An 11,947-nucleotide genomic window follows, 5' to 3' on the forward strand; every position below is an offset into this window, starting at 1 on the left:
AAGAACAAAAACTTGCCTACTGCCTAATGAAGGAAACTCCATCCTTCTACATATGTTTCTTTGAAACGGGCTAATGCTTTTATTATCCATAACTTTTGGCACCAAGCATCATTAGTGTCTCTTATTCACCTCTGAAGTTCAGCCCTATACAGGTGCAAGGATGGCTCCTGAGTTATCTTTAAATACACTTTAAAAAAAAAAAAAAAAAAAAAAAGAAAGAAAGAAAGAAATCCCATCTGTTTCTTTCCAGAGGGTAGAGTTTCTGTGAGGTTTATCTCGTGGCTCCTCTGAGCGTGAAGCTCATGGTTAGCGTGAAGCATGCGCTGGACACACGCACACACTGACACCCCAATCTGGGGTGTGCACAGCTGCCACCACCTTCCCTTGGCTGACAGTTCCCTTTCCTGCATCCCATATGGCTCCGCTCATCTCCCGGCATCCCAACAAGTGCTTCCCGGGCAGGTGACAGGCACGGCGGGTCAGGTAGCCGGGACCCCCCTTCCCTGGGACCACAGACCTCATTAGCTGCCACTTGATTTATCAAGAGGGCATTATGGCTTTGGAAGCTGACATCTTTTTGGATTGCAAATAGGAGAGGAGGAAACTGTACCCTGTGAAAAGATTGATTAAATACTAATTAACCTCTTTTCTTAGATAATGAAAGCACTTCAGTGAGCTGGATAAACACGATGCGCATCAGTTGCTCTCCTGGCGAAGCAATGGGTAATTGAGAGAGCAATATCCATTACTGATGTTGTGACAGGAAAGGTTTTCCTTTCAGATTACAAAAGACTTGCTGCAGGAGAGATGGTACTCAAATAGGAAGAAAAAAAAAAGCCATATTCTTTTATCTCAGGACTTAAATCCCTTTGGTTTGAATGCTCCTACCAATGAACGAGAGGAACAACTTGTGCATGTATATCTAGGGATAGCCAAGTAAAAAAATAAAAAAGTAAATCAAGTTTCTTAGGCTTTGGAGGGAGGGATTGACTCAGCTGCATATAGTCGCTGGTCTTTACTTGTAAGGTCTCTAGCTTCTCTAGGTTCGGGGCAAAATAATCTATAAATATTGCCTGTTTCCCATGAATCCCAGAGATCAAACTGGAAAATCACAGGTGAAGAAGAGGTGCTTTTTCTGGTCCATGTTAAGATTTACATCCTAAGGCCATGTGCCATTCTTCCACAAGGAGAGCAACCTTGCCAAGGAGTAGTACATCTGCTTTCTCAAAAGTGAATATTTTCAAGGAGAAATTCAGGTGGGAAAGGACTGTTTAGTGCAGTTTGTTCAACTTTTACCTGCCACTAGTGATTATCATTCTTTCTGATCCTGCCTTTGAGACTCTCTTTTCAGTACGTTATCCTGACAGTCAACATGGGGAATCCAATGTGAATATGATCGTGCTGGGAATTGCGTCTTCCTCCCTTTGCTTTTTGACATTTACCTTCCCTGTTTGGCCTCATTTATCTAAACTGAAGTGTTCATCAAGGACCCTTTAATCTCTTGGTCCCCATAGTAGGGACAAACTACTGAGTCCATGGTGTCCCTTGGGCTATATGTCCCCTCTCCTGCCACCTTCAAAAGTGGACTAACACCATCTTAGGTATGAGATTTTGTATTTGCATCCTTTGTATTTGCAAATGTGGTGTTTCTTCAGGCTTCTTGTCTCAATGGAAACCTGCAAGTTGGAGAACCATGATGATCTGCCAGGTTTGTGCTGAGATACAGATGCCAAATGCCGCTGCAGACAGTCCTGCTGGAGGTACACATGGGTATGATTTTATAAAGATTGCTGACATCTGCCATACCAAGAGGAGCAGAACAAGTTGTTTGTTTGTAGAAATAAGTCCAATTAACCCCTACAGATGGAACTTAATCCATTATTTGTGCAACAAACCATTATGGTCCGTAATCGCCTTGGACTGCCATTAAACAGCTTTAAATGCTTTCCTAGAAGGCAATTTTGTGAAATCTTCAGGTTAAAAAAAAGATTACCCTGGAATGTGCAGAATGTAATAATCCACGAAAGAGACAGTGAAGTCCTGAGGACTCTGCCAAATCCCTGTTTGGGAAATAGAGGCATCAGTCCCCTCACATGCTTCAGTTCATAATTAAGCACATCTCACGGGCATGAGGCAGGAGCGGAAAGGAGGCTGTGTGCTGAGACAGGCTGGTCTTTCCCTGAAGAACAACCATCTCCTGGGTGGAAAGTGAGGGAGCAGAGGGCTGAATAGTGCAGATGATAAATGAATGAGCTCAGAGTAGGGATGTTAGTGAGACACTCTAAGCATTTTCTTTCCAGTTACAGCATTAGAAAATCCACTTTCTGAACGCGATGGTGACATTGGCACAGTGCATGCAAGACTGTGTCTGTGGGCCCTTATTCACTATTACTCAAAGAAAAATGCTAGGCTCTTCTCTGAAAGTCTTGCTTCAGCAAGTTTTTACTCTATGTAGAAGTATGCTGCGCACCCCGTCCTACTGACCCTTGCCGAAGTCCCCTTGACAGTCAGCGAGTCAAACAAGCGGGGTAGGAGCCAATGAGAACTGTTTCGTGTACCTGTGAAGCTGTGCACAGGGCATGGACAAGGGTGGCATCTCTGTCCCTGCCTCTCTAATGTGATATTTCTTTTTTCTTTGCGAACCATCAGAGTTTCATCAGAGTTTGAAACAGCGAGATGGGAGGTACTAACAGATGCTGCTGCAGAGACAGTCAAATAGAGGCAAAAGTGGGAGACCTGGATAACAACGAGTGCTGTGCCATCAGCATTTCCCCGCTGAAAGAAAAGAGCATTATCCACTGGGAAGAGTCTGTTCACTCCTGTCTAGTGGACCATAAACTGGAAGACTGACAACTGAAAAATACTAATACTAATACTAATACTAATACTAATACTAATACTAATACTAATACTAATGATAAGAGAGGAGCGTTGCTCGGTGTGCGAAGCCTTGATCTGGCACCAGCAACACCTGACGTGCAACATTTGCCGTCTCTCCTGAGAGGACAGTAACCCCAGCAGGGAGGTGGTGGGGAGGAAAACCCTGTTTCCAGGGAGCACAGCTATTTCACATCCTCAGCTCGGCCTTACACTCCTCATTGCCCTTGTGATTAATAACAGGGCTGGGTCCCACAGGCTTTTTAAAAGGATCTGTTACTTCACCATGGCTCTATGACATCTGTGATATCTTCTGTATTTTTTCATATTGACCATTATGCCTTTTGGTTGAGGAGGAAGAGAGAAAAGGGATTAGCTGATCACGGGCACTATTACTGGGCTCCTGGGCATAAAACTGGTTTTAACAAGTCAGTTAAGTTGTTAATCTAGATTAACAAATGCTCCAGTAATGTCCTTTGAAGACTATAAAAGTTCAGCAAAGGATCAGCTGAAAGTATTTTATGCAGTATTTTGGCATCTCCATTCTGCAGTGCTCACGTGCTGTACAGTCAATAAATCTGCTCGGTTCCTAGCAACTCTGCTCCTCCAGATGATTTCTTTTAATTGCATATGCCACCAATAAAAAAGGCCCTGAAAATTAGTTCTCACCTGCTTCTGTTCTGGTAATCTCTACCTACTATACAAATCAGTCTTAATGGAGCATCTGAGCCCCAGAGATCTATAATTATAGTATTAAGTTTCATGTGCTCACAGGTAGTAGCACAGACTGTATTTTACAGATCACGTACAGAGTAAAATCAAAATCTACAACAGATTGACACCCAATAATGAAAATGCTTCTGAGGATGCTCTTGTTAATAAGGAAACCCTGAGCATTGTTTGAGCCTCGCCCCAGCAGGGACGACAGTAAGTAGGGCACCACATGGTATCGAAGTCACAGAAAATACTTGTTTTCTAAAACCTGTACAGAATTTTGGATCTGCAGCTATTTGCTCCCTTTTTGAGCACAGGTAATTCACAGAGACTCTCTAGAGCTTCCGATCAGTTGGAAAAGGCTGGGACAGAGCAGCTCCAGCATTGTGAGGCTGCTGTGGCCCTGTCACCAGAGCACACGAGCACCTTGTAGTTGGCAGCGGACTGCTTCCCCACAGTAAATCTCAGCAGAGAGAAAGTGGGATAATCTCAGTTGTGTTTTGAGAAAGTCTGTGCTGGAAGCAGGTTTCCCAGCTCGCAGGGATGCCCTATCTATGGGGCCATCTCAGACTTTCTCTCCTAACTAAAGGGGAATTAAGTGAGACCTAAGGACTTGCAGAACCTCCTGGCAGAGGGTCCCTAATGCTTGCATGCCCTGGAGGTGGATGTTTGGATCCAGCAAGGATAAAGGATCACCAATACCTATTAGCAGACATATGAAAAAATGCATATACATGTATGTAATGTGGTGCCAAGATTCAAATTCAAGCTATTTCAGTTATTTCTGAAGTCAGTAAAGGTCTTGATACTGGTTTCAGTGGGACTGAGATTGGGGCCTGTTTATGGCAATTTTTTACCATATAACTATCTGGTATTTCCAAAGAATTTGCCAACGATTTCATCAGTCCTAGCATTTAATTCACCTATTTTTTTCCCTGCACTAATGCAAGGAGATGATTTTAGTGCAATTAAAAAAAGCCACCTGTTTGCAGTCGGGGAAGCCTGTTCCAGCTCCCTGTCAATTCACCAAACTATTCTTTTGATAAAAATAAATACAAACCCCGTTGTTGTAAACGGGGGTGCAGGTTGGTCCTGCAGCCTCTGAATATAGGCATTCCATCTGTCCCGGCGGCAGATTTGTTCAACTATGTCTGAACCTATCACCGCTTGGGGGAAAAACTGTTCTCTGACTCATGTTAATGTATGAATCTAATTGTATCCTCACGCAGTTTGCAGCTTTCATTGCCCATTAGGAACATTAACATCATACACTGAGTCTTGGTAGATGTATGGTCTTTATATACTGCATAATGTCCACAGATCTCTGCTCGCAGCTAAGAAAACACAAAAGAATAGAGGATATTTTGAAGTTTTGTGGAGTTTTTTTTTTTTCTTTGAGATTGAAGTCCAGTGTCTTGGGACCCAGTGACTTTAGATGACCTTCCGTCTCCATGGACTGTACTAAATTTCAGCCCCTGGAGGCTACTCCATACAAAACCTCCTGGCTTTCAAGGGCAGGTGCAAGCAAAGCTTCGCTGCGTCACAGATCAAGACCTGTTACTGCCAGAATTAGATTTCACAAATCTCTTTTATTTAACAGGACATCATTAAGGAACTGGCCTATACTGGCTGATGGTATCTTTAATTAATATAAATATTATGCTGCTATTAGGATTTTCAAATAATAACATTTCCTTTTCAGCATTTATACTTACTGAGAAGCTGTGTGTGTGTGTGTATAGACAAGCATATGACAACTATGTTAAAGAAATACAAAGATTGCAGACTCAGGCATTCAAAAAGGAGGAAATGCTGACACTGAGGTGTCTGTGCAAACTTAATTCAGCTCCTCTCCTTCTAATTTTTGTGGCAATTATATGATCCCATGTTATATCTTTGATAATATCTGCACCTTCTTCATTACATAGGAGGGCTGACTTTCAGGCAGAGATTTTGCCTGTGTGATGAAGAGCTTCTCAGTGTTTTGCCTGATGCTTTCAGTGTTTGCCCTCTGCTTTTTTCCCTGCGCACATTTCCCTGTATGATCACGTCCTGAAGACTGAATTTCTTCTTGGGCTTTTACAGCAGTCCTGAGCATCTGAGTGCTCTGAAAGCTCTGCTTAATGAAATCATTAAATTCACTGATGATGTGAGGGAATGGTGGTACCCCAGCTTTACAGATGGGAAACTGAGGCATAGAAAAATGAAAGCCAATTAATTCCACTAACCCTGGGCTGTCCCATCTGAGGCGTGTAGGAGCTGATTTATTCGGGCTTGTACACCACCATATATCCAAGCATCCACCTCCTTTCCCCACAAACACCCCGTTAACTGCCCATACGGCTCTGATTCATGACTGTTTTGGAGATGGCTGGAGAGACATGGCTGAGCTGCCTCATTCCCCCCATAAACAGGGCAAAGAGGATAAAACTGTTGCTGTTAAGGGTTTCTGTGTGCCTAGTGTGATCTGGGAGTGTTGAGCAATGCTGAAGAGGGGGAGGTGGAGATAGGAAGAGTAGAAGCCCTTCAGCAAGGTAGGATTTGGGGTGTCAGAGGGCTCCCCCATCGCACGCAAATGCAGGAGAAAGGAAAGGTTGGGGTTTCCCACAGTGGAGCAGATTTCGTGGAGGCGAGGGCCCCTTTGACAGCCCCGATCTCCAGCTGAGAGCCATAGTTGTGCCAGGGCTGGTGCCAAGGCCATGCAGTGCACCTCCGGCCACCTTTTCCCCTCTCCCTGGCTGGGAGTGAGCCGGGAGAGCCTCCATCCCACCGTGTGACCTGGGGAAAAGGGACAGCTCGTGCCACCCGGGTTCTCCCAGCGCTGCAGGTTTAGGCAAAGCTGTGAGCTCCATACCCTGTTCAGGCGTGAAGCATCCTCTCCTTGCTCCAAATCCCCCAACACCTTCCAGCTCCCCTGATGTACCCTGGCAAGGACAGCCCTGAACACCAGCACTGCGGGCAGCCCCGCTCTGCTGCCGCTCTCTGCCCACGTATCCTGGATGGGTCTCTAATCCCTTCTCTGTGAGACTCGGGGGCCCGCTGATGTTTGTAGGTAGCTGCACGTGTCGGTGGCCAGTGTGGCGTGAGAAACAACGGCTTGGCCCGTGCTGACTGTCACCTTGGGGCGAACGCTTCCCTTCCACCCCAGGCTCCTTCTGAGAAGTGAAAAACCCTGAGCTTAAGAAACAAAACTCCAGAGGCACTGCTGAAATTCAGTAAAAACGTTAAAAAATTTTATTTACAGGGTAAAGTACAGTTTCTTAAAAATAAAAAAAAAGAACCCACTTTGATAAGAGGCATAATAATAGAATAAAGCTCTTTATGTACAAAAATACAATTTTCATATGAATGAACATCTTGAATAAATTAAACAGCTATCTGGCCCTGTCGCTGAATACCCCGTGGCTGCTCCTGCTCTAAAGCAAGACCGCCGCGCTGGGGGTCAGCATCTATAATGCATGAGCCTCTCCGCTTGGCCGCCGGGCGCAGGGTCCTATCGGGGCCGGTGCTGGGGCCCCCCCGGAGGGGCTGAGCCGCCCCGGGCGCAGGGCGGGAGGGACGCGCTGAGCCCCGTGCTGCGCCCCGGGCCGCATCGGCCCCCTCTAAGCCTTTTCATGGCATTGTCAGGGCGTTCAAACCAAATTTTCATGCTCGTTTTTCTTCGCTGGAGAGCTACAAATTGTAAAATTGACTTTTCACCTCGTCTGCGGCAGCAAATCTGTCGCTTTTCTTCCCGGTTTTCGGAGTCGTGCGGGAGGCGAGGCGGGGGGAAGGGGCTGGGGGGGGGATGCGCTGAAAAGTGCAACGGGAGGAGACACCCCCCGGCCCCGGCCCCGGCCCTCGGGCGGGGGGAGCCGGCCGCGGAGCGGCGCGGAGCGCTGCGCGCTAGCGGCAGGGCGCGCCCGGGGGCGCGGCGGCGGGCAGCCCGCGGAAGGCGCGCAGGCTGTCGGCGGGCGCGTAAGCGCAGTCCTCGGAGGTGGCGGGGCTGCTGGGGCCGGAGGCGGAGGCGCAGAGCGAGGGGGCGGACGGGGAGGCGGTGGACAGCCAGGAGCCGGCGTCGCTGCCGGGGCTGGGGGGCGCGGCGGCCCCGCGGAAGGCGGGGGGCGGCGGGAGGCACTGCTCGGCCAGGCGGAGGGTCTCGGAGAGGGCCCAGATGTAGTTGTAGGCGAAGCGCAGGGTCTCGATCTTGGTGAGCTTGGTGTCGTCGGGGAAGGTGGGCAGGACGCTGCGGAGCTCGTCCAGGGCGGCGTTGAGGTGGTGCATGCGGTTCCGCTCCCGATCGTTGGCCTTCACCCGCCGGCTGCGCTTCAGCGTGTGCAGCAGCGCCTCGGTGCGCGCCCGCGCACGGCCCCGCCGCCTCCGCCGCTCCCGCGGAGCGCCGGGCGGCTCCGCACCGCCGCCGCCGCTGCTGGCCGCCTCGGCGGGCATCCTGCGGGGAGAGAAGACGGAGCCCCCGTCACTGCGCGGCCCGGGCGGGGGGGGGTGGGTGAAGGGGAAGGTGCGAGGCGGCCGGGGAAGGGGAGGGGGGAGAAAGAGGGAGGAAAAAAAAAAAAAATAACCAAGGGGGGGATGGAGGTGCGGGAGTGCTTGGCACGGCGGCACTGCGCCGCGCAGGTGCCGGCGCCCCCCGTACTCACATGGAAAGGCACTCCCGGGGATGCGGTTAAGCAATAACGGTATAAAAATATAGACAGGCAAAAGCAAAGCTTCCCGCTGCAGGGGCAGGCAGGGCGGCCTTCAGCGCCGAGAGCCCTCCGCGGCTGGGGAGGGAAAAAAAAAAAAAAGGAGGAAAAAAAAAAAAAAAAGCGAGCGGCGGGGAAAGGCGGGGCGGGGGGACACGCGACCGCCCTTGTCTTTGAAGTGCTGCGGCCGCGATCCGCTCGTGTGAGCGGCGGCTTTGGCACACGACGGCGGCGCGGCCCGTACTTATAGCGGCGGGCGGACAATGGCCCCGTGGCCGCCCCGCGGGGCCGCGCCGAGGCGGCAGGTCGGCCCCGTGCGCCGCGCCCTCCGGAGCGTGCCCGCAATTACCGCGGGCAGCCGCGCATCTGCCGCGGCCCCGGGCGGGGGGAGCGAGGGGGGCCCCGGGGGGGCCGCGCCCCCCGCGCTTTTGTCCCCCCGTGTGCGGGGAGCGGCGGGGGAGGGGGGGTCGGTGCTGGGCGCGGGGGTGGCGGGGTCACCGGCCCGCTCCCGTTTGGAAGAAAGCGGTTGGTCTGGGCTTCCAGAGCATGAGCCGTGTTGTTTTGTTTTGTTTTGTTTTGTTTTGTTTTGTTTTGTTTTTTTCCCAGAGGATTTTTTCGGGTTTTCTCTGCACCTTGCAGTTTTTCTACACATCCCCGACAAAGTGAAAACACTCTGAAATGATGAAACTTTGAACTCCAAGCGGGTCTGTTCCCTCCTGCGTTTCAGCAGAGAATCTCTACACACGCTTTGGCTTTTGTGTGCTTCACTTTGAAAAGGGTTTTGCAGGTGCTCGGAAAGTTAAAAATTCGAAATTGCATTTATCTTATAAACTTCAGTGGCTGTGAATGTATAGATACAACTCGTCTTTGTGTCTGGATAAAACCCAAGAACTGTGCTGTTTTTTCTGTAAAGTTCTTGCTCCTGCCGCTGCTAATCCCCAATAAGTGCCCAGGTATCGCTATTTAACACTTTGGGAAGCCACAGTTTTGTAAGTGCGTGCCTAAAAAGTTCCCTAATTCTGGCATCTGGCCCTTTGCGCCCTGCCTCTCGGTGCTGTGAGCAAGCCCCGTCGTCAGCGCTCAGGTACTTGCCTCTCGGGAAGGTTTTCAGTTTCACTGTCCATCAATAGCCATCTTTACACTTCTCTGCCTAAACTCACATTTATTTACATGCTTTCCCCTTGCATTAAATGTAGGCTCATTCCCCCTCCTGTGATTTTCTCCTATGCCTTTGATAAATGAGGAAAATTGACAGTATAAGTTATTGGCTTTATCTCTGCCTTTTAAGTTCGTAGCAACCGTTCTTCACTCGAACCTGAGAGAGGAGTTCGCTGTCGGAGGTATTCCTTCTGGTTTTCACTCTCCTCACTCTGAGATGATCCACGACAGCAGCGAACTGCCACAACCAACCTTCTTTGTGCCAAAAAGATCGCGCACAGAAGTGAGCAATCCGAAAAGCCCTGGGTGATGAATATTAACGAGTCTCAGACTAGAAATAGTTTTCCAGTGGCCGAGCACGCAGGATCAGCTTGCTTTCTGCTTTTTAACATCTCTATATGGCTACAGACCTTGGATGTGCCATATAACCACGTAAGGCCGGGCGACGGGGCCTGGCGGTTCTGCGGGAGGGACTGAGCTCTCTCAATCACCGGGCCTGCAATCAGGCTGATGTTTTTAGGGCCCGTGCATACATAAATGACTTTCTGCGCTAAGTAGTCCCACTTCACTGAGTTACTCATGTCCTTAAGTGACAGCAGGATTAGAGGCCTCGGTCGGCAGGCAGAGATCGGCGATGGAGTTGCCAGCATGAACCAAGAAAAAGTCAGAAGGGACCAAAATTTAAAGGTTATGGAAGCATATGGCAAAAAATGTTAAACTTTTGTTAATGCGCACTTTGTATATAGGGATATAAACTCCGGTGTTGTCTGCAACACTTGCATTGTCTTTTGTTTAGGTGTCTTTGAGCAGTCAATAGTTTATTCATTAAAATGTTTATGATTCCCTAGAGTTTCACAGACTTTGGCACAACCGATCACTTGTCTGAAAGTTTGCAGTGAAAGCACATTATTCATTAGTCCTTATCCATCATTTGCAGTTTGTCATTTGTTATTCTCTTGTTTTAAAAGTTTGTGCTCCAATCAAGGAGGGGAGAGAGCACCATGTGTCTCTGTGATCAGTCACAGCCATGAATAGCCAGGGCTGAAGTGAATGTTTCACAAACAACCCATAGGCTGAAATTTGTTTGCATAATCTATTCACTGCGTACTTATGAATAACGAATGCATTCACAGAACCAGAATTGTTTCAGGAAGCCTTCGCAAACAGAAAGAAGTGCTAAATATCTTGGATAATTTATTCCCAATGAATAATTCAACCAGTTCTATTGCAGGCAGTCTACTAATTTTGCAGATAAATTATTCAGCCAACACAGATAATAGCTCTTGCACCTTATGGGCCTGCTCCTAGGGAAGTCAGCTGCTGAAGTTTCGTGAAGTTTTCTGGGATCAGGAAAGAAAAAAATCCTCAAATGAAACCGGACCTTTGGTTTCAAGGAACACGGCGTGTGTTCCCAGCGTCTCGCTGAAGGCCTTATTCTGATTTTTAGCCTTTGCTATTAACTTCTCCGCCTTGATGTAAGCACAGCTACGCTCAGATGGACTTGTGGATGTTATTAGTTTCATATTTTGTGCTCGGAGGAAGCTTGCCATAAATACTTCACCATTTGCTTTGAGACACCTTACAGCACTTAAAAAAAAATAGAGGAAAGAAAGATTCAAATGGCATATTTGACTATGGAAACCGTAAAAGCGCAGCTGGATTTGCCCATCCTTTGCTACGCAGGATGGCAAACTGCTCATCCAAAATCGGAGCAAACTGTTGTGGACGCATTTCCATGCGGCACGTTTATCACTTGGTGGGCTGGGGCATCGAGCACGAAGCTCGCTCCTCTGCCCTCGTGTTGAGACATCGTGTGTTGGGTCTCGCTCACGGCTGGACTCCACAAAAAGTAGGAATTAATAAATAAAGGTGGAGGAAAGGCTGTTGGAGAAGAGGCACCACAAGGCTGCCAGGTGCCAGCAGTGCTCGCAGCGAAGGCTGTCGGTGCTCAGCACTGCTCTCTGCATGCACCATTTCCAGCAAGGAAAAAGCCGGTCCGTGAGACGATAGCATTCCCTGGTAAGTGTTCATTGCACCTTGTAAAGAAATCTTCATGTTAGAAATCAGCCTCACATTTCAAAAATGACCACAATTACAATCATTAGAGCAGTGTTAGCATCACTCGTTTCCCCAAGCACACAAACGAGTGGTTCACAGTAAAACTGCTCCTGCAACTGGAGGATGCCTCAGAGAAGTTAGAGGTACTTCATTTTTTTTTAAGATTTAAGATGCACATTAATACAACTCACCCAGCTCTATGTTTTGTTACATTAGTACATGTGGGCTTAAACTAAGGTTGGGATGAGTGTCAAAACAGGCGGCGTGGCTGGTGGCAAAGCCATCACCCTGCAAGCAGAAAGCTCGACCGGGTGCTTTGCAGGAGCAAAGGGAGGATCATGCTCGCTCACCCCCAAGGATGCCCAGGTCACTGCAGCAGGAATGTTAAAAATAGAAAACCAGAAGAGGGCTCAATGGGGCAGCTCGTCTCCCTGTGTGTGCGTGGGCACGGTGCAGAG

At 48.7% G+C, this 11,947-nt stretch overlaps 1 protein-coding gene across 1 annotated transcript; it reads right to left on the reverse strand.

Moving 5' to 3' along the window:
• Positions 1-7,476: 7,476 nt before the first annotated feature.
• NEUROG1 (neurogenin 1) lies at positions 7,477-8,019 on the reverse strand. Its single transcript, XM_009474961.2, has one exon. The coding sequence runs from the start codon at positions 8,017-8,019 to the stop codon at positions 7,477-7,479; it is 543 nt and encodes a 180-aa protein (XP_009473236.2).
• Between the last annotated feature and the right edge of the window lie 3,928 nt (positions 8,020-11,947).

Source organism: Nipponia nippon, unplaced genomic scaffold, assembly GCF_047370975.1.
Source record: "Nipponia nippon isolate SJK-2023a ecotype South Korea unplaced genomic scaffold, ASM4737097v1 scaffold_17, whole genome shotgun sequence".
NCBI classification, from domain to species: Eukaryota; Metazoa; Chordata; class Aves; order Pelecaniformes; family Threskiornithidae; genus Nipponia; species Nipponia nippon.

Excerpts from the sequence above, each read along its gene's own strand:
- NEUROG1 (XM_009474961.2), bottom strand. The coding sequence starts at position 8,019 with ATGCCCGCCGAGGCGGCCAGCAGCGGCGGCGGCGGTGCGGAGCCGCCC.